The sequence below is a fragment of the Cricetulus griseus genome, chromosome 7 (assembly GCF_003668045.3).
Source record: "Cricetulus griseus strain 17A/GY chromosome 7, alternate assembly CriGri-PICRH-1.0, whole genome shotgun sequence".
In the NCBI taxonomy this organism is placed as follows: Eukaryota; Metazoa; Chordata; class Mammalia; order Rodentia; family Cricetidae; genus Cricetulus; species Cricetulus griseus.
In genome coordinates this window covers 91,658,108-91,680,471 of record NC_048600.1, presented here as the reverse complement: position 1 = coordinate 91,680,471, position 22,364 = coordinate 91,658,108, and the positions used below count along the sequence as shown (strand labels likewise).

General features: G+C 44.3%; 1 protein-coding gene across 1 annotated transcript in view; it reads right to left on the bottom strand.

Moving 5' to 3' along the window:
* LOC100761624 (protein KIAA0100) overlaps positions 1-22,364 on the bottom strand; it is a 29,638-nt gene that overhangs the window by 1,395 nt on the left and 5,879 nt on the right. Inside the window, exons 12-36 of the mRNA XM_027426589.2 lie at positions 22,127-22,245; positions 21,862-22,025; positions 21,459-21,717; positions 20,697-20,902; positions 17,778-18,870; positions 17,205-17,396; positions 16,862-17,064; positions 16,622-16,740; positions 16,292-16,512; positions 15,462-15,652; positions 15,236-15,335; positions 14,725-14,927; positions 13,303-13,597; positions 10,520-10,677; positions 9,636-9,842; positions 6,596-6,695; positions 5,303-5,485; positions 4,701-4,822; positions 3,646-3,801; positions 3,441-3,562; positions 2,584-2,764; positions 1,576-1,662; positions 1,156-1,266; positions 761-1,027; positions 132-233 (exon numbers count right to left, since the gene is read on the bottom strand). Of these exons, the coding sequence (XP_027282390.1) occupies positions 132-233; positions 761-1,027; positions 1,156-1,266; positions 1,576-1,662; positions 2,584-2,764; positions 3,441-3,562; positions 3,646-3,801; positions 4,701-4,822; positions 5,303-5,485; positions 6,596-6,695; positions 9,636-9,842; positions 10,520-10,677; positions 13,303-13,597; positions 14,725-14,927; positions 15,236-15,335; positions 15,462-15,652; positions 16,292-16,512; positions 16,622-16,740; positions 16,862-17,064; positions 17,205-17,396; positions 17,778-18,870; positions 20,697-20,902; positions 21,459-21,717; positions 21,862-22,025; positions 22,127-22,245 (5,161 nt within the window). The remainder of the gene's footprint in view (positions 1-131; positions 234-760; positions 1,028-1,155; positions 1,267-1,575; positions 1,663-2,583; positions 2,765-3,440; positions 3,563-3,645; positions 3,802-4,700; positions 4,823-5,302; positions 5,486-6,595; positions 6,696-9,635; positions 9,843-10,519; positions 10,678-13,302; positions 13,598-14,724; positions 14,928-15,235; positions 15,336-15,461; positions 15,653-16,291; positions 16,513-16,621; positions 16,741-16,861; positions 17,065-17,204; positions 17,397-17,777; positions 18,871-20,696; positions 20,903-21,458; positions 21,718-21,861; positions 22,026-22,126; positions 22,246-22,364) is intronic.

Here is a 22,364-nt window from a genome sequence, read left to right as displayed (position 1 = left end):
CTGACTCCTGCAGGAAGCAGAAGGAACAGCAGGTTTGTCACCCATGGCTCACTGTCACAGGAAGCCTGGTTGTCACCCTCTATAATCTTTGGTTTCCTTCCTATTCTAGAAAGTGCTGGGATGGGAAATACCTTATAACTGACACACAGTGGAACTTGTGGGATTTTTATGTATATGAAGGAGTTGTTCATTGCAGCTCGCTCTTTCATCTTGTCAATATCATCAACTGGGTGCTAGGGAAGACAAGAAAGGAGTTATAAGCCTTTAAAACCAGAAGAAACTAAATATCCTAAATAGTACTCTGACTGCATTGGAACTTGCTCTGTAGACCAGGCTGGCCTTGAACTCAGAGATCCACCTACTTGTACGGCTTGAGTGCTGAGATTAAAGGCATGCAATGCACACTACCACCTAGCCAAAACTTTATTATGTATACAGTGTTCTGTCTGCATGTATCCCTGCAGGCCAGAAGAGGGCACCAGATCCCATTACAGATGGTTGTGAGTCACCATGTGGTTGCTGGGAATTGAACTCAGGACCTCTGGAACAGCAGCCAGTGTTCTTAACCTCTGAGCCATCTCTCCAGCCGTCCCCCAAAATCTTGTAAACATACTAAAATGTTTTTTAGTTTTTGAGGGTTTCTTTTGCCTTTTTGAGAAAGAACCTCTTATGGTCCAGGCTGCCCTGCAACTCATGATGTTCTAACGCTGTCAAGATTATAGTGAGCTACCACATTCAGCTTTAGGGACATGTGCCGTACCTCAGGTAATTTGCGAAATGATCTTCTGACCCCGGAACTCCGGGTCAAGCCCTGTGTCACACCCTTCCCAGGACCTAGTGGGGCTGCATCGTCTGTTGCTATCAGCTGCCGAGGCTTCACTACTGGTATTCCAGTTGTCACCAGTTTAGACTTATCCTCTTCATCACCAACGTCATCATCTTCCACATTTCGACCAGGAAAGAAAAAGCCCATCATCCTATGGAAGAACTGATGTGACAGTTGAATGGTGAGAGGCACCACATTCACCTACAAGGGAAAGAAGTGAAGAAGCAGTTAAGCTCAAGCGCTATCCTTGTCTTTTATCACTAACCAGTGTAACAGTTTTTAGTGTGAAAAGTCCTTTGACCCTGGGTTCCCAAGGTACTATTACGAACCTCAAAGTGTTCCTTCACAGAGATACCCCCAACAGGTGGCCGGACTTTGCTGAAAAGGCGGAGGGCAAGCTGTCTCCCTGACTGGCAGGAACTCTGGGGCCGCAGAACCACCTATAGGACAGAGCAAACAACAACTCTACTAAATGTACTCTATCTAAAAATCAATCCACAGACCGTCTACAGAGGGAGAACTGAGGCCAAAGGTCTTGATAAGCTGGGCAAGCTATACCATCTCAGATCACACTGCTTCTTATAGGAGTTGCTCTAAAGTACATATAAATGGGCTAGGAATGGGGATTCCATATAGGTGTGGGAATGTAGATTAGTAGACTGCTTGTCTAGAATGAACAAGGCCCTGCCTAATTCCATACACACACACACACAAACACACACCAAAAAAAAAAAAAAAAAAAGACTCGCCTTATAGATAGCATTGGGGAGAAGGTTGTTCATAGTGAACCAGCCCAACTCCAGGAGATGTTCTGCTGTGTCATCAGACTTATTCACCTGTAAGACAGATTTTTGTTCTGTTCACCACAAGCTTTCCTTAGGAACTTGATAGAGAATTATCTAATGTACATATACTATATATATATATATATATATATATATATATATACACACACACACACACACACACACATATATATACTAATCTAACACTCTGATTTCATTTTTTATTTTTAAGTCAGGATCTGATAAAGCAAACTGTACCTGTGGCTGGCTCTGAGCCCCTGAGCCTCCTTACCTGCACATCTGGAATGATGGGATTGTATGAATGCAACATCACATTCTATCAATATGTCTGTCAATCTCATATACAATCTATGGACCCTCTAATCTAGTGTTTCTCGAGTAATACCAGCTAAACCACTGAAAGCTAATGCTTCCTAGTTATTGTGACATTTCTCATTCATTTTCAAACTTCCCTTGTAATAATATTCTTTCCCCTTGTAGGGTAGTTGCTGTCAGTATCAGAATGATACTATTCCAACTCAACTTGGAAAATTACTTTACTCTGGGTCTTAGTTCTAAGAATAAATATCTTTCCTTTTTTTTTTTTTTTTTTTTTTCTCAAGACAGGGTTTCTCTGTACTGCTTTGGAGTCTGTCCTGGAACTCACTCTGTAGACCAGGATAGCCTCAAACTTCAGAGATCCTCCTGCCTCTGCCTCTGCTGGTTAAAGGCATGGGCCACCAACGCCTGGCTTTTATTTCATTTAGGACAGGGTTACAGGATTTCTCTGTGTAGCCCTGGCTGTCCTGCGACCTCTGCCTCATGACTGCTAGGATTAAAGGCGTGCACCACCGCCACCTGGGCTGACTACTACACCTGTATCATTTATTATAGGCCAGTGTGTCTAATCATGACCATCATGCAACTAGCCCTTTTTTTCTCTCCATGGATTCAACTGCTGCGCCCCAATACCTTGCTGTAGAGGAACCTCTGTAGCTCCAGCTCAGCTATTCCCAGCTGTCCATCTTCCTCTGTCAGGCGCCAACGTGCCTGGGCAAAGTAAAACTCAGTTCGACGGACCACACTCACATCTTCCTGTTGTTTTCGCAGCTCCATTTTGTTGGCCCGCTGCAGTTGGAAATCCTTAAAACATCTGTGCATGAACAGGAAGGCCAAACAAGTAAGGGAAAGAACGCATAGGCAGGAGTCCCTCACAATGCTATAGGCGCTAAGCCCAGAGACCAACCTCTGGCTTAGTGCATACCTAATTTTTTTTCCCACTGTTGCATTGTTTTTGACACTCTAGAAAACTTACCTTTTAGCTCTATAGCTTTTCCTCATTAAATCCTATGATTATAGCTTCAATATTTTTCTTTTTCGTTGCTGTTTTGAGACAGGGTCTCTCTGTGTAGCCATGGCTGTCCTGCAATTTGCTCTGTAGACCAGGCTGGCCTCGAACTCAGAGATCTGCCTGCCTCTGCCTCCCGAGTGATGGCATTAAAGGCGTGTGCTATCACTACCTGGCTTTCAATTTTGTTCTTTATTAATCAGTTTTAACGTATTTGAAGTTCACACACACACTGCTAAGGCCACAAAAGTGGTATTTCTCAACTACGTAATTTTGCAGCAAAGCCTTTCCTAGGAGGCACTCCAGTGCGAACCTGTTTGCACTCAACTCTTTAGCCAACCTCAGCAAGGCTTACGGGAAGATGTGCCTGTATCTACTCCTGCTATTGGCTTTGAGAACACACACTAAACCTAAAGACTGTCCTAACATGGGCAAGAAAGATAGTCCAGCTCTCAACTGAGTAGAGAAGACTGCTGGGTACCTGATGAGGATGTTGAGTTCTTCACTTTCCAGCTGCAGGTTGGCCTTTTCCTGGTTTAGCTGTAACTGAAGTTTTTGGTTCAGGTCAAGCAAGTTCTCATTCTTGCTGTCATCCTGTAAAGACTAGGGAACCAGGAGAGAAGAAATTAGGAGATCCTATCTACTGCAGGCTACCTCTCTGTCCTCAGATCACCTGGGGTAAATACCTTCATGATAGAGTACATCTGTTTCTCTAAGTGCCGTATCTGGGCCACGTGTTGCCGCACAGCCTCCTGCAGGTGCAATATGCTACTGCGCTGCTCCTCAGGATTGCTAGAGATCTCAAGCTGGAACCTGACACGCTGTTTCTTTTCACTATGCTCCTAAAAGAGGGAAATGCATACTTTTTGTGTATGGTTCTGTAAATAAAGCCCACAGCTTCACGCATGCTAAGTACATGCTTACTATTGGTACATCCCCAGCCCCGTGAATTAAATTTTTTTTTAAAAAGATTTTATTATGTATACAACATTCTGCTTCCATGTATATCTGCACACCAGAAGAGGGCACCAGATCTCATAATGATGGTTGTGAGCCACCATGTGGTTGCTGGGAATTGAACTCAGGACCTCTGAAGAGCAGTCCGCGCTCTCAACCTCTGAGCCATCTCTCCAGCCCCGAATTAACATTTTTTAAATGAGTAAGTTTTGTAGGAAAGTGAATGGGGATCTCTTCTGGAAAGCTGACCTTTACTGGTCATGATCAGTAGCAAGAGTAAGGGGTAATCAATACAAAAGATCTGCAATGTGGATTTTATAAGCCACAGGTAGAGATGGAGGCAAAAGTGTGCGGTTACCATTGTTAGAGATGTTTGGTTGACTGAGAATTAGCTAGAACAAGCTCTACATACAGTCTTAGAGACACTTAAAAGCTTAACTATATGACCCCCCCACCCAACAGAGTTTCTCTGTTTAACAACCCTGGCTGTCCTAGAACTTTTCTGTAGAGCAGGTTGGCCTTGAACTCACAAAGATCTGCCTGCCTCTGCTTCCCAAGTGCTGGGATTAAAGGTGTGCACCACCACTGCTGGAAAACTATATAATTTCTAATAGAACTGATTAAGAGGATTACCAATCAAACTAATAAGAGATACTAGTTTCCTTCTTATCCACTGAACCATCTCACAAGCCCAGCATTACTTTACTTCTTACTGTGATTCAAGTAAAGGACAGGTCAAAGTTCAGGTAAGGCTAATCTGAATTCTAGAAGGGCTCATGCTCACCTTCCGCTTGGGTTCTACATGGAGAAGCAGGTTGTTGACGATGTCCAGAATCATAGCATACTGAGCTGGGTTGGTAGAAATTTCCAATTCGTGGTGGATGAGAGTGAAAGTATCCACAGCCCCTAGATAATTGTTAGCAGTTAAATATAAGAGGTTCAAGTTTCTCCCTGAATATTCAATCTTCTAATTATATATATATATATATAATTTTTTTTTTTTTTGAGGCAGGGTTTCACTATGTAACCCTGGCCAGCCTGGAACTCATGGAAATCCAACTGCCTCTGCCTCCTAGATGCTGAGAGTAAAGTTGTGCACCACCACACCCAGTCTAACAAACATTGGAACCACTTCTGTTAGTCAATCCAACAGAGGGGTACAAGAGATACTCAGGAATAGGAATATGCTTATTTCAAAACTATAAGTAACATCCACAGTCCCTGTTTCCTCTAAGAGTTACAGGCTGTTTGAATGGCTGAACTTACAAAATGCAGAGTCAAGTGAAATGTTAGTAGCAACATTGAACAGGGATCCCTTTAATAATTCTGTTTTAAAACCGCTAAGGAAATAACTACTTTCACAAATTCCCAGTCCTCCCTGAATACCTTCCTGCTTCTTTAAGAGATCCTCCTTTTCCTGGTTCTCATGAACCTCAGGTGGCTTAATTTGAGTTGCCAGCTCAGGGTCGATGTCATGACTGTAACTAATATAGTACATTCGGCAATTACAGCGTGAAATGATCCGCTGGACCTGCTGGGCTTGCTGAGCTTCAGCGGGCTGGTTCCAATCTGGGAAGAAGTGAAAGAGATTCTCTATGAGACTTATGGTGAGAGCCTCCCATCTGCGTATGACTTTAAGGATTTCAGAAATGTTGCTTTTAGTCTAGAATAGCAAAAAATGCTACTACTTCAACACACACTGATGTTAAAAATAGATAAATTGGATATGGAGACATGGCTCAGAGGTTGGGAGCACTGACTACTCTTCCAAAGGACCAGGGCTCAATTCTCAGCACACATGTGGCAGCTCACAACTGTAACTCCAATTTTAAGGGATCAGAAACCCTCACACAGATATATATGCAAATAAAACACCAATGCACATAAAATAAAAAACAAGTCATTAAAAAGAAAAAAAAGCCAGGCCGGGTGGTAGTGGCAAGCAGATCTGAGTTCGCAGCCAACCTAGTCTACAAAGCTACACAGAGAAACCTGTCTTGAAAAATCTAAATAAATAAATAAATTTAAGGGGGAGGAAGATAAATTGGGGGCAGGCGTGACAACACACACCTTGGGAGGCAAAGGCAGGAACTCTTAGTTCTAGGCCAGCTTGATCTATACAGTGAGTTTCAGGACAGCCAGGGCTACATAATGAGACTATTTCAGACAGATAATAGAGATAGATAAATAGATGGATGATAGGGCTGGGTGTGCAACTCTAAGGTACAGCAAACACCTGGCACATAAGTGACCCTGAGTTTGATTCCCCAGTACTGCTAAAACTTAAAAACAGTATGGTTGCCAGGTGGTGGTGGCACATGCCTTTAGTCCCAGTACTTGGGAGGCAGAGGGAGGCAGATCTTTGTGAGTTCAAGGCCAGCCTGGTCTACAAAGTGAGTTCTAGGACAGCCAAGGCTACACAGAAAAACCCTGTCTCAAAAAATGAAAAGAGCAAACAAAAAGACCCCAAACAAAAAAATCAGTATGGGCTCATGTCTATAACCACAGCATTCAGCAGCTTAAAGCCATGCATGAGTTTGCGGGAAGCCTATACAGACTGAGACACTGCTTCAAAAACAAAGAAAAAAAAAATACAGATTATAGGTTAGGTAAGTAAATGAGGCACCTTTGGGATGCACATTTACTCCAAATGATAGCATGGGAGAGGGAAAGGCTGACCTGTGGTTGTGGTAACCATGCCTCCCACTGCCTGTCCACTTTCCATCAGCTCCTGAACAGAGTCCAGACTGCGTTCCCGGTGCTCCTCAATATTCTTCACCTGAAAACAGATTGAGGGACCTTTAGCTCCTGGGGAAAAAGTGGCTTATTCTAACAACACTGTAGATGGTCATGCTTCAAGTAGAGTCTTATGCTGCAAAAGAAAGATTCAGTCAATAACAGATTACATGTCCAACTGCTGGGATTATAAACATGGGCCATGAGGTTTGGCTAGTATGTTTTTTTGTGTTTTTGCTACCTTGAATCTTCAGACAAGAAAACCATCCGCATGCTTACAGGTCAGAAGACAATTTTGTGGAGTCAGTTCTCCCACTTTTTTATGTGTATATGAGTACCTAAATGTCTGTGTATGTACCACTGGTACATACCTTCAAATGCCCGAAAAGGGTGCCAGATCCCCTAGAACTGGAATTTCAAATCACCTGATGTTAGTGCTGGAAACCAAACCCCAGTCTTCTGATAGAACAACAAATGCTCTTAACTGCTGAGCCGTCACTTCCTTTTTCCCTTTTATGTGAGTTCCAGGGATAGAACTCAGCTTAGCATCAGAACACATTTTACCATCTCCATGCCATGGCCCCTGGCTGTATTTTTTGAGATCTCACTGTGTAGTATTAACTACCTTGTACTTGATAGGTAAACTAAGTTGACCTCAAAGCCCAGTAAACCCAGAGATATGTCTTTTTCTGATCCCAACTGCTGGGATTACAGATGTCAGCCACCATGCCTGGGTTCACCTTTACATAGATAATTACCACTTCCACACGCCGATTTCTTTTGGTGCTTGTACATGTACAAGGCCCTGGGTTTGAGGGCCTTGTACATGTTAGCCAAGTATTCTACACTAAGCCAGAACTAAGCCAGCTAAGGTACCTTCTGTGAGTACCACAAGATTACTGATAACAGTTGGGTAACCTCTTCTGTTACTAACAACCCGGCCTTCCTTGGTTTGACATCTGATCTAAACACTCATTTATGCCTGATATCATTACACTTAAGGCTGCCTTGACTGAACCAGAAGGTCCTCTATAGAAGTATTGGCCAGGGACAAGAAGGGTCAGCAAACGGGATTATCACTTTGGATTTTTTTTTTTTAATCAACATTCATGTTTTCACTTTGGTTATTACCAAGATATAGCTGAATCCTAAAATTCTGTGTGAAGTACAGTGTAAATACTTAATAATGCTTATCAAATATGTAATGATAATGTACAATACTGGCCAGATTTACCTCATGACCATTAACCCTCCAGTAAATCTGAGGGCATATCCTAAAGATTACAGTTTAAATTCTCTACATTGGCTGGGTGGTAATGACACATGCCTTTAATCCCAGCATTTGGGAGGCAGAGGCAGGTGGATCTCCTGGTTTAAGGCCAGCCTGGTCTACATAGTAAATTCCAGGACAGCCAGGGCTACACAGAGAAAGCCTGTCTCAGAAATAAACAAACCTCTATTTTGTAGTGTTCTTTCCCCAGCCTTAGTCTACTGCTCACAGTCTCACCAGCTAACAAAACCACTGTCTTGCCAATGTACTGACTTAAAAAAAAAAAAATATATATATATATGACTACTTTCCATCTGAACACATCTAATTTTTTCAAAGCACCTTCTCATTTGATTCAACAGAGGGCTCGGCTGCTACAATGGTCTGTCATCAGAAGTCAAACAACCAGACTCCTAGATAAAGAGTCTTTCATTTGACCTCACTGCTTCACTCAAACAACCAATCATCTTTATGAAAGGTCATAAAGACTTGACTAGCCACATGGCATGGGTTCCCGAACTACAGAAGCTAAGTCAAAAGGATGTGCAGTTGTAGGCCACCTGGACTACACAGAGCTTGAGACCATCTAGGACTACATAGCAAGACTTGTTTCAAACAAAACAAAGTCCTCAGACCCACTGTCTATTTTGGTTGCCTGCTAGTGTGACATCTACAGCTAAACACCAGGCCGAGCCAGGGGGAAGAAGGCTTATAGGAGTTAGAGGGCACAAGCACTTGGCCCACAGAATCATCTAAGCAGGGCTCATAGAGGCTTTAAAAACTGAAGTAACAAACACGGACCCTGTAGGGTCTAAGCTAGGTTCTCTGCATATACCTTATGATTGTGCAGCTTGGTGTTCTTGTGGGACTCCTAACAGCGGGAGCAGGGATGTCTCTGACTCTTTTGCCTGCTCTTGGTAATCCTTTCTCTCCTACTGGGTTACCAGATCCAGCTGTGATATGAGGGTTTGTGCTCAGTTTTATTGTGTCTTGTTAGGCCATGTGCTATGGAACAAACTTTGTACACTAAATATGTATTACTCTCATTGGTTAATAAAGAAGCTGACTGGCCAAAGGCAGGATAGCTGGAGGTTAGGTAGGAAGCCAAACTGAGAGGATGATGGGAGGAAGAAGGGCGGGGTCTCTGTAGAGTCTCAAAGTAAGACAAATGTGCCTCGTTGAAAGAAGGTACTGACACATGGCAAAGGACTAAGAAATATGGGTTATTTTCAAACGTAAGAGTTAGCCAGTAACAAGCATGAGCTATCAGTCAAGCATTTATAATTAATAAGTCTCTATGTGCTTATTGGGGAGCCACTGGTCCCAATAAAAAAACTACAGCCATGTGCCATGTTTAGTGGATATCCCTGGGAGGCCTGCTGGAATTGAACTGAGGAAGAGGGGGATGGGGGGAGAAGTGGAAAGAGGGGAAACTGTGATCAGAATGTAACACATGAGAGAAGTTAATAAAAAAGAAAACAAAGAAGTTCCTGTCCATTTCCTGCAGTGCTGGTGAATAAGACAGAGGACCCTAGGAGAGAAAAGCACTATGTTCCTACAGCACAGAGGCTGCTAACATTCAAGGTGTCAGGAGCTTCCCTTTTCTACTAAGCAGATGGTAAGTACTGTGACAACTCTTCCAGTGGGTCTAGTAGAAGGAGCTTAACAAGAGAACTATAGCTATAATGGGCCTATCCACCCATGCTGACTGACCTCAAGCCAGAGCTGTCGGCCATCCTGTTCAGTAGGGCTGCTTTCAGTGGTAGCAAAATACTGCATGCCATCTAACAGGCAAGTCCAGGATGTCTTTTGTTTCAGTGTGTCACCATACCATGCTGGATGATGTTGGCACTGCAGTAACTGGGCTTTGGCAGCTGACACAATGACACAGCCTTCTGTCTCTGCTCCACGAAGAACCATCTGTTAAAGAGAAAAGCAATTTTATACATGAAGGGAGATGAGAAGTATCTTCAGATCACTGTACGTGACTGACTCTGGCTTACAGAGTGAACGTCACTGGGTTTTATACTGCTAAGTGATTACTTAGGATACCTGTAGAAAGGGACAAATCTGGAAGGTGTGATGGCACATGCCTTTAATCCCAGAACTTGGGAGGTAGAGCCAGGCAATCTCTGAGAGTTTGAGGCCTGCCCAGTCTCCAAAGTGTGCTCGGGGACAGCCAGAGCTGTTTGTTAACCAGAGAAACCCTGACTTCAAAAACAAAAACAAAAAAGAGAGAGAGAGAGAGGGACAAATCTGAGCTCTAACCATTCATTCTTCAGTGGAAAAGCACTGAGTTGAGGACACACACTCATAACCTTGGCATTCAAGAAACCGAGGCAAGATGGCCTCAGCTGCACAGTGGGATCCTATTTTATTTTATTTATTTACTTATTTTGAAATAGGGTCTCACTATATTGCCCTCAAATTCAGAATCCACCTGGCTCTGACTCCCAAGTGCTGGGATTAAAGGTATATGCCACCATGCCCAGATCTTAGAACTCTATCTTTAAAAAAAAATATTTTAAAACTAGAGAAAAGTAAATAATGTGACTGGGAACTAGCCTGATACTGGTGTCCTATAAAGAAAAGGGTACCTGGCAGTTCACCAGCTCAATAAGGCAGTTGCGATTGTATATGTCATCCGTCTGGCAGGCAGCAATGCCACACAATTGGTCACTCATACCGGACTCCTCTTCTGTGAATACTACAAACCTATCTGTCTCTTCAATCAGCTTTTGCAACATGTAAGCACCTGACAAAGAAAGAAGTGGAGAAGGTCACCATCTCAAAGGTAAAGAGAACACATCTAGGGCCACACTGATCCTCCTTTATTTACTGTCTAGGTAAGGGCTGAGATACATCTTCAACTCTACCCCACCCTTGACTCAAAGTGGTAAAATAAAAGTTTCTTAGCTCCTGCTCAATATTAATAAAAGTAAAAGATTTCCAAAAGAAATAAAAACACCAGTTTAAATGGCATTATTTTTTCCCTAAAGCCCCTACCATGACAGTGGAAAGAACTGAACCAGGTCCTCTGTAAAAGCAGCAAGTGTTCTGAACTGCTGAGCCATCCTCCCCACCCCTTTTCTCCTTTTTGCATATTAAGCCTGCCTGGTATATAGCACTCCCTTGTCAGCAGTGGCACCATATTCCAGCTTTGCTACTTCCTTGAAGGTCTTAAGACCTTGGCATGTACCCGCTTTTCTATTAATTAGTTTGCCTAACAGAGTATTATGAGCAGTGTCAGAATTAGACTAGTCTGCCAGTGGTCAAGATCCTGCCTCTCTAGCAACTACTCAACTGTGACTTTGGGCAGCTTGCTTTATTCTTTGTGCTTTTAATCAGTAAGTCATTTTTTTAGCCCCCTCATCCCCTTTTTTTTTTGGTTTTTTGAGACAGGGTTTCTCTGTGTAGCTTTGGAGGCTGTCCTGGAACTAGCTTCTCGTAGACCAGGATGGGTCTCCAACTCACAGAGATCTACCTGACTCTGCCTACCAAGTGCTGGGATTAAAGGTGTGGGCTTAGCCCCTACTTTTTTGTTGTTGTTTGTTTTGTTTGAGACAGTTTCTTTATTATGTGGCTTGGCTGTCCTGAAATATAAGACCAAGATGGCCCTTGAACTCAGAGATTTGTCTGTCTCTGACTCTACAGTGCTATATACCAGGCAGGCTTAATTTTCCCTTGTTTTAAGTTCCTCCAGCAGTCAAGTCTCCTATGTGCATAGTAGCACTCAGTCTCTCAACCATTCCAGCTGGTCCACCTCCTTCCATTCCTTGCTTCCTCCTGCTGACATATTGTGACAGTTTCCTCATCTGCCTGTCCACATACTGTCCTCCTACACACCACTACTAGAGTTATCTTCCTAGCAGTCAAAATCTAATTATCGGTCTATTATTCAAAGACCTTTAGTGGCTCACCATCCCTAATGTAGAAGGACATGTGTGGAAGGTCCAGAAGGTCCCCAATGATCTCCATGTTTTCTTTTTAACCATTTTCTCATTCCTTTTGTTACTGTATCATAGAAAACTGTTTACTCTCCTTTGAACACAGTACCCTTTCCCAATACCGTTCCTATTCAGGTTATTCTCTTTGTACGGACTGCCCCTCTCCCCATTTCCACACATCCCAATCATGCTATACCCTAAAAGTCAGCTCAAATATTACTTCCTCAATAAATCCCTCCTGTTTACATGCCCTTTCACTTTAATTTCCCTGTTCTTTGAATTCTTCTTGTGGCATTTACCACTTTTGACCTTGTTCTCACACTCACATAAATTTCCATTCCCTTCTAGTCGTTATTTCCTAAAATGCCCACTCATTTCTTGCCCAAGTCTTATCTTTTAAGATTTTTCCCAGGGTGCTGGAGAGATTGCTCAGCAGATAAAGAACTTGGTAGTGTTTCAGTCCCCCCCACCCAAGACAGGGTTTCTCTGTGTAGCTTTGGAGCCTATCCTGGCACTCACTGTGTAGACCAGGCTGGCCTCGAACTCACAGAGATCTGCCTGCCTGCCTCCCGAGTGCTGGGATTAAAGGCGTGCAACACCAACGCAGGCAGTGTTCCAGTCTTATGCCAACTAAGTACTTAAGTCTTTGTTGTATGAACAAAGTAATTTATCAAAAATTGATACAAGTCTATACATATGGTGTTAGTATTTGCCTAGAATACATACACAAGGACTTGAGTTCAATATCCAACATTAAAAACTAGAAAAAGAGTCAGATGGTAGGGCGCACACCTTTCATCCCAGTACTCAGGCTGTGACTGGTGGATTTAGGACAGCCAAAGCTGTTACATAGAGAAAACCTGTCTCAGATAGATAGATAGATAGATAGATAGATAGATAGATAGATAGAGAAAAAGAAACAAATCTTTTTATTTTTTTGGTTTTTTGAGACGGGATTTCTCTGCGTAGTCCTGGCTAGCCTTGACTCAGAGATCTACCTGCCTCTGCCTGCCAAATGCTAAGATTAAAGATGTGTACCACCACCACCCAGCTAAAAAACAATTATTTTTTGTTGTTTTGTTTAGAAAAGGTCTCACTATGTAACCTTGGCTGGTCTGGAACTTGGCTATGTAGACCAGGCTGGCCTCTGCCTTGAGTGCTGAGATTAAAGGTGTGCACAACCACACCAGCAGGAAACAATTCTTGAATCTTTGGCTTCTTTCCCTTACTAATTCTCTTTTGACCCCAATACTTGCTGACTTCCCCTGGACACAAGAGCAGACTTTTGAAGCTTCCTCATTATTAGAAATATAAACCTACGATGTGCAAACATGGAAAAATGATAGTTTCATGAAACTGTCACAACTGTGTCATTCTCACACCCTTGTTCACGTTCTATACCTGACCCCAGAGCCTCATCTGCCCCAGCCTACCTCCCGATGATCCCTTATCAGGCCGTCCACTGAAGCTAGGAGTGCTGACATGAGGTGGGTCTTGGGCATTAGGCGGAATACCACGCTTTGGCTTTTTGGCTGACATCTGGGGATCAATCTTCAAACCTTTCAGAGCCTCAGTTGAGAGATTTCGTTTGAGTACAGCTGCCTTTTTGTAGCCATCATATAAGCCAAAGGCAATGTCCCTGTTGGTGGTTGTCCAGGAAATCCGTAAATCGACCAGGTACAGCTGATGTGTATGAAAGGCAGGGTCGCCATCTCTAGTAGAGAGCTCCTGAGGAACAGAGCAGGGTACTAAAATCACACAGACATTCCCACCACCACTGTTGGACAAAATGTGCAGAGACAAGCTTGTCAAACAACACAGTGGCTCTGGAGGAGAGATGAGAAGACCCTGGAGAAAGAAATACTAAGTGGTCTTAGCTTGCACATTACTTTACATCTTAGCTGTACCTAATGCATATTTAATGAATCTGGTAACTTCAAAAGCTGTCCATAATTAGGAGAAATGGAGAAAGACAGCACTAAATGAAGTGTTAAAAACTTTAACTTAATTTCCTGAAGACTAGAAGAGGGAGAAGACAAGGAATTTTCCTTTGGGGGAGGTAGTGGCGCTGGGGTTTGAAACACTGAGCTGCACACCCAGCTCAAGAATTTTAAAGAAGGGCTGTGTCTACATGTGGCAGCACACACCTGCAATCCCAGCACTTAAGGATATGGCAAAAGGACAGAAAAGCCAAGTCAAGCTTGGGCTACAGAGTCGAACGAAAGAGACAGAGAGGGGGGGGGCCACAGCAGCAAGGGCCGAAGATATGGCTCAGTTTTAAAGGCTCTTGCTGCTAAGCCTAAAGACCTCAGTTCAATCCCTGTGTACTTACAGACATACAATAAATGTAATAAAAATAAATTTTAAAAAGAAGCTGGTGAGATGACTCAGTGGGTGAAGATGCTTGCCATCAAGCCTGCTGCCCTGAGTTGGCTCTAATGGTAGAGGACTAATGGTAGAGGCAGAGAACCGACTCACACTAGTTGTCCTCTGACCTGTATGCACACACACCCACAAACCTACCAATAAATGCAATTAAAAAAAAAAAAAAAAGACAAGCTGATACAACCACACCAAATGAATATATCATAAAGTAATGAATACAGTCGGGAACCTTACCAGAAATTAATTCTTACCCCCAATATGACAATACTTGGAGTCAGGAGATAATTAGGTGTGAATGAGGATATGAGGGTGGGGCCCACATGACAAGAAGACCCATGACTGGCACTCCATTATTGGACTTCTCAAGTCTCCAAAACTACTAGAAATTTCTGTTATATAAGCTACCATAGATTATTTTTGCCCACCCACTAACATAACTGATGTAAAAAAGAGACTGTGTCAATCAGTACCTCTTCAGTGGTGCGATTGCTGTGTCGTTGGTAAGTAAGGGAAGACAGGCTCAATAGGTGGGTCTTTGTTATCAAGGGATCAAGGCAGTGGTCAGCATTCTCTTCAGTAGGTGAAGCCATCAGGTGAACAGTCACTTGACTTAAGTCACTCACCATCTGGGTCACACTCCACTCAGAAATAAGGCGCCGCATCACTGTGCCGGCTGAGGAAAGAAGCATACGGCAGATGCAGAATGGTATGAAAGGATGTGAGTCTTAAGAGAAGAGGGGAATGGAACTAGGAAAAAAACAACACAAGGAGCAGACTAGAAGGAATAAAAACTTTGACAAGAGTCAGGCGGTGGTAGCGCACACCTTCGATCCCAGCATTTGGGAGGCAGAGGCAGGCGGATCTCTGTAAATTTGAGGCCAGCCTGGTCTCCAGAGTTAGTTAAAAGACAGGCTCCAAAGCCACAGAGAAACCCCGGCTCGAAAAAACAAAACAACAACAAAAAAGAAACTTCAGCCTTACCTTGAGGTATAAGCCGCTGAGTTCCCCGAGTGAAGACATGGCCCTGACTGCACTCAATCTGGATGCCCCGTTGCTGGGCAAATGAGGCCCAGTAATGTACCTGGTAACAAGAACAAAAAAACTGAAGAAAGGATAGCAAAAGAGATGGTTAAGAGATTCACTATACTAGAAAATAAGGGAACTAAGAAAGGGGAACACAGCTAAATGTTAGATGTCAGAGTCTAACCTGCAGCTGGGGAAAGAGCGCAGTATAGGATAGTTGTTTGTAGTGTTGGCCAAGTTTCTTCTTGCTGGGCTTCAAGTTATTAAAGAGTTTTCCTCTACAGATAGGCCTTGTGACGCTAGTCCAAGTTGCCCAGAAATTCTGCATCCAGCGCAAGGTACTACTGTACAGCAGAATTCGGGGCTGGGATATTGCTACAAAGGAAAGGACAGACATATCTAAGCTGAGGAAAGTGCTTCCCTAGCTTCAGGTTTAGAGATTAAAAAACACAAACAGCCCCCTCATATTCAGTACCCAGCCTCTTCTCTCAAGGATCTAAGCACTCTGCTTTCACCTACTGCGATGTCTAATGCTTGTGCTCACCCCCCTCCTGTAGCCAGTTTTAGGTTAACAATCCTAAACACCGAGGTGACAGAATTGATGAGGGAAGTTGATAGATACTGAGAACACAGACTTTATAAATATACTGATGACAAAGGGTAGTCTTGGTCAGCTGACAACTGGGTCAAGAGCAGGAGTTTATTGGCTCTTTCTACCACCTGAGGACATAGCAAGAAGGTACTGCCATATAAGGACTTCACCAGACACTGAATCTGCCAGCACTTCCATCTTTAACTCCCGAGACGAGACTATACAATTCTGAGAGTACCCATTACTCCAGCAACATAAACTATGGTATTAATGCTAATAGCAATCCAAAAAGACACTAATCCTCCTACAAAGAAAGGTCCCAACCTAAATTCTGCTCTGTCCTTCTATCCCATCATTCTTTCAATCTAAAGTGGTCAGTATCCCAAGCCCATCCTCCCCACTGTCCCAGGCCCAAGTCTCACTCCCACTATGTCGAGTCAAATCCATCCTGATGGAAAGATTGAGGTTCTCAGAGCGGAAGGCCCGGTAGGAGTCATGGAGCTGGCCCAAGGGTACTTCAGGCAGGAACTCTGGAGCCCTCAGAGTGACGCTGTGATGATCATGAGGGTTCCCATGACACAGCCACTGCAGGTCCAGTGTCATGCAGAGGTCAGGCAGGTGAAGGAAGCAGCAGTCGTCATACCTGTCTCACAAGGGAGACCCAGCCCTCAGAGACCCGGTCTCTTGCTTCCCCTGGCCCTTGCCCTCTTCTTCCACCTTGACTAGGCCCCACAATAGTTCACTGCACTCACTTAGAGGCTGTCCTTACGTTGACATCCAGGTCCCCTTGGAACACAAACTGACCAGGTCTCCAATGGAAAGAAAGGTGGCTCCATTCCCAGTGCATGTTTTCAGTTGTATTGTATGGATCCTGTAATGAACCCCATCCCAAAGGACAAGATGAGCTCTGGCGAACAGAACGGTCTCCCACATGCTACACAGGCCCCAGCTATATTATCCCAATAAGGAAATGACTCCAAGGAGCCCCTCACCTCCGTGGCCAGCTGATGCAGGTTTGCTTGTTCAATATCCATATGCCAGTCCCCATGGAACAGAAGACGGCTCTTATCCCACCAGGGCAAAGGTGGGCTGGGGTCAGCTGAGGGCTTAGTCAAGAGGTCCACACATTGACCAATCAGTGTCCAGGCTGGATCCCAGCATGGGCCCCACACCACTGTGTACTGGAAGATTTCCGCTAGGGTAGAGGAGGAATGCAGGCTTCAGCTTACTACAAAAACACCTCTCTGTTCCTCCTTTGCTCCACACAGCCTGGGCTTCTCTTCCATCCGAAGCCAACAAATACCCCTCAGCAAACCAAACGCCTCCATTACTCACAGTGGAAGTCATGGTAGAACTTGAGTGGAGGCATGTTCCTCTCCACTGCCACGTTACCCCAGGGAAGCCCCAAGTGCAGGATTTGACGTCGCCGGGAGCAAGGCTGGCCACTCTGCTCAGTGCCCGCAAGTCGACCCATGAGCCGCCAGTCACGGATCTCAAACAGGTACCGTGGATAGTCTCGGATCCGAACTATTATTAGACAGTAGATACACACTGGTTGTTCACTTTTTTGGTTTTTTTCCCCCTTGTTTTTATCCCTCTATAATCAATCGAGAGAACAAGGGCTGACAATTAAGTAGAAAAGCTAAGACAGGTCTTAGAGACCATGAGGCAAGGAGTGCAGGAAATTCAAGAGCCACAATAATGTTAAAAGAGGGCTGTGCTTATGGCCCTATTATGTCAACCAGCAATTTCAGGGTGAAAATCAGAATCAAAGAAAAGCAAGCAAAGCCCACCCACCACAAACCAATGACAGTTTCCAACACAACCTAGCTCCTCTGTAATCACTCAGAGGGCTCCCTGGCACTCACAGGACAAATATCAGGCTCCACAAATAAGAGATGCACTTACCCAGAAAAGTTTTGACACTGCACTTCAGCATACGACACCACTGAATGACAAGGTCTATTCCTTCAGCAGGAAAAGGGCTGCCAGGGTCAAGCTCTCGAACCTGCTCTAGCACATGTTCAGGCCCATGGAAGGATGCGTCTGCCAGAGCCACCAGCTCTAGTCCTGCCAGGCTCCAAGTGAGCAGTGCACGGCGCATGGGTGTGTTGCCATAGAGACGACGAGAGCGCTGGATGTAGATTTCAATGTTTTTGCGTTCCAAAGAGGCATAGAGCTCCTCAATTTTTCGAGCTGGCAACAACTCCCCATGCTGCTTCCGCAGGGCAGCCACTTTGGCATCCAGCAACTGCAGCCTTTTGGCGCTCTCCTTACTTTCATCCTTCATCAGTTCATAGTTATCATGAAGCTTCACCTCAAAGATGTCATCCAGGAAAACCCAAGAAAAGTGCTGGACCTTTAGGAGTAGATCAGGTGGGAGTGGGGCAGGGCTTGGAGAAGCCCACGCACGAGTCCCTCGATGCAGCCCCTTTAGCCACTTCTGAACTCCCACTGCCTCATCCAAAGTTCGAGAGAAGTCATACTGATAAGGAAACTCCACTGAGACTGATCCAAGAGAGAGGAGCCAAACCCGATTCCGGAGGGTCTGCAGTACAGGGAAGGGGTTCCTGTGGAGGATCATCTCCTCTAGCTCAGGGAGTAGCTGCAGCTCCACCTCTTTGAAGTTGAAGATGCTATTGCCATCAAAGCCAGCAGCCAACTCAGGGCAGTAAGCCTGCAGTGAACCTCCATGCCGGCTCAGTGACACACTCTCTGCAGCCAGGGTAATGAACTTGTCCTCAGCTACAAAAGCGGTCAGTTTGGCTGTGCTCACCTCCAGTGTTAGGTTTAGCAGCCGCCTAGGTGGGGATGGCTCGGGGAGATGGTCTTCCAGCTCAGAGGTGGACCGTGGAGGCTCTAGTTCATGGAATTCAACAATCTCAGGAAACACAGTAGCTTGTAACAAGTCTCGGCATTGTAGAGTGGACAAGACATGCTGGTATAAGTACATGTGATCTGGGGGGCTCCAGAGTAAAGTCAGCCCCGCACCACACTGAACCTTTGGGTGTAAGAAAAGAATCTGCCAATCACTATGTCTCAGATCAATAGAGGTAGCACATGCCTACCTGGTTCAAGAATTATTTCCACTCACAAGGCTTTCCTGAGAAATCACTTTAATTACTGCCTTGCTTGGTACCTGTTAGTACTAAGATGCTGGTACCAGACATCATTATCTCACACTTATGAGCACATACACATCCTATACTTGATTCTAAAATGTCATGTGTTTTCTTTGGTTATTTATCATACTACATCTAATATACACAGAAGATACTTCAATAATCACTTGGCTTTATGTTTCCATTCATATATTACCATTCAATGAACACTGAAGAGAAACAAGTGCAACTTGAAATGTTTCATCAACAGATTGAATGACCTGATTCCTAAAACACAGTGTAAAAAGTACTGGCCACACAGTTTAACAAAGCAACTGACAACTGAATGTGCCCCCTTGTCATCCTGAAAGACAAAGTAAAGTCAGTTCTGATAGCTCAAGGGATAGAGAAATTGAAATACCAAAGACACAGGCGTTCTCTTAAATCTAGTCTCTGAAAAGCAACCACCTCCTTAGCTCCCAAAGGAAAGTGCTTCTCTCCTCCCAGGAAGACCCTATGCCCACCTTATACTCTACAGAGAAAAGGACACTGGAAAGCCCCCCATCTTCAGATCCCTTCTAGCCTTCTAAGGAGCTGAGTGCTTCCATGGAAGTGTGCTTTGTGTGTTAACACACACATGCACCACAATGCACATATGGGCATCAAAGGGCAACTTCAAGAGTTGGAGCTCCCCTTCCACCCTCGCAAACGTGTTTACCCAAGGAGCCATCAATGAGGTCCTCATCTTTTTTTTCTTCACATTTATATTTATGAATGTTTTGCCTGCATGAGAGAAAAGGGCATCAGAACCCCCATTACTGGAGCTATTGGTGACTAGGAACCACCATGTGGGTGCTGGGAACTGAACCTACAAGTCCTCTAGAAGAACAGTCAGTGCTCTTAATCACTGAGCCATCTCTCTAGCCCCACTAATTTTTTTTGCAACTAGGTCTCTCACTGAACCTGAAACTCACGGTTCCAGTCTAGCTTGTAGGGTATGGCTGGTACTTTTACACATGAGGCCTGTGACTTTCATGATCCACCTGTCTCCATCCTTCAATGCTAGGCTACAGGCCTGACTCTTATATGGGCACTAAGAATTTGAATTCAGGTCCTCTAACATGTACAGCAAACACTCTTATCTGTTGAACCAATTCCCAATTTTTCAATAGCCCACTATTATTATTATTATTATTATTATTATTTATTATTATTATTATTAGGCTTTGGTTTTTCGAGACAGGGTTTCTGTGTTGCTTTGGAGCCTGTCCTGGAACTTGCTCTGTAGGCCAGGCTGGCCTCAAACTCACAGAAAACTGACTGCTTCTGCTCCCGAGTGCCGGGATCAAAGGCGTGCGCCACCAACGCCCGGCTCCACTATTTTTTTATATACACACCTTGAAATAATTATAATTAAAATGATATATCTGGTATCTCCTTTAAAATGGCACCAGAGCTTGGGTAGGGGAGGTTAAAATGAGTACAGCTGCCACAAGATAGTCACAAATGGGCAACTACTGAAGCTGGAAATATTAAAGTTCAAATATTCTCTCTATATTTTGCATGCATTTCAATAGCGTAGTAAAATGTTTACAATGCAAAAAGAAAGGAAAGATGGTCACCAGCTCTCATTTTTCTCTAAGTTTCACAACATTATTTCAAAAAGTCTGAAAAGGGTTTTAAGTGGTAGGAAAACCAAGTCTGGCCCTCAGCCCCAAAGCATTACCTCTAGAGAGCGGATGCTGCTGTGATAGGTGAGGGACAGCATGGAAAGGCCGAGCACTGGCGTGGGAATGTCAGGCGCCTTACAACAGGGCTGCATCTTCTCTGTGACCGATTTTACTAGTGCAAGCACAAGCCCTTGAATCCCCACAGTGGAGGTCTCAGCACTGCCCAAGACAGTCAGTGTGTCCAGTCGAACCTCTGAAGCACCTGACCGGAGAAACCAAGACAAGTAACAGCCTGTTTTTCCTCCTCCCTTTACTGACTTTAGTCCCCACACATCCCCTAAGTGATTGCTAGTATTTTAGGAAAATTTTAGATCTGGCAAAGTCAAAGAAGTTTTCCAGTGTCTAGAAATGATCCTCAGAACTACACACAAGAAAATAAAAGGCTACGTAGGAGCCAGACACACCTATAATCCCAGTTTTTGTTAGGTAGAAATGGAAGATTCCAAACTGGACTACTTAACAAGATCATGCCTCAAGGGAAAAAAAAAAAAAAAAAAATCAAGACAAAAGAAACCCTATGTTGGTCTCATTCTCTTGATCACGTCAAGGCTAAATTTTCCCCCATCTGTGTATTTTTTAATACTCGCCTTCAATAGCTACTAAGCAGCAGCACAAAGCCTATTGTTCAAGCCCTCTAATGTCTCATGACTCTTAACATGGAAACTTTCCAGATAATCAGCTTCCTTAAAGGAGAAGCAGCTGAGTGAACCAGCATAAGCTGCTAAATTGGCATACTACCCACTTCCTGCTCCACTTACCAACCAGTGCAGAAAGAGTGAACAGGTTCATGTCTTCCACCTTCAAGTCCACCTTCCACAGTAAGGTCACAGACTCCCCAAGCAAAGACTTCCTAGAGACAGCTGACTTTTCAGACTGTGGAATCACTAAGGATAGGATTCGAGACAGACACTGGGCACAGATGTCTGATATTTCTACCTGAAGTCCTCGAATAGTACAGTCAAGAAAGAGAGTATTGGATTGGGTGCTGGACAAACCCAGGGGCTGGTTATAGCTACCCTAGAAAAGAAAGGAAGCCATGCAGATGCAGAGTTAGAATACCCTGGTGCACCATCCACACCAAGAGCAAGATCAATGCTCAGAAGCATGTCATAGGGATAGGGAGCTCTGTGGGCCCCTACTCACCACACAGCATCCACCTACCTGCAGTGTGAAAGAGTCCAGGACAAGTGCTTCTCCCCAGACATGCATATTAGGTGGGTGTGGTGCCCGCTGAATGTGGGACTCACTGCCCACCCGCCAGCAGAGGTGATCCACAGTCAGGACAGCCCGCTGATGGATACTTTGTGGTCGGAGGTGCTGGTAATCTGAAACAGGTGTTAAAAAGTAGACTATTAAGCCGCCATGGAACAGGCATAGCTGTAACCAAAGAGCAAATCCTTGTTCCCTTCCCATCCCTGAGCCTTACCCAGGGAGATGGAATTGAACCCCAAAGCAAAAGGTGGTGTGTCTCCAAGCTGAATAGAAACGCTGACATTGGAGATGGAAGTGCTGAAGATAATGGGAGCCAGGATCTGAGGGAAGGTTCTACACGGGACAAGAATGACATCACTGTAACTGCAGCTTCCTAACAAGGAACAGAGTCCTGAAAGTTGTGGACAATTCAGCTTTGTTGTGAGTCTTAGGACTGGCAACAACTAGAAAGT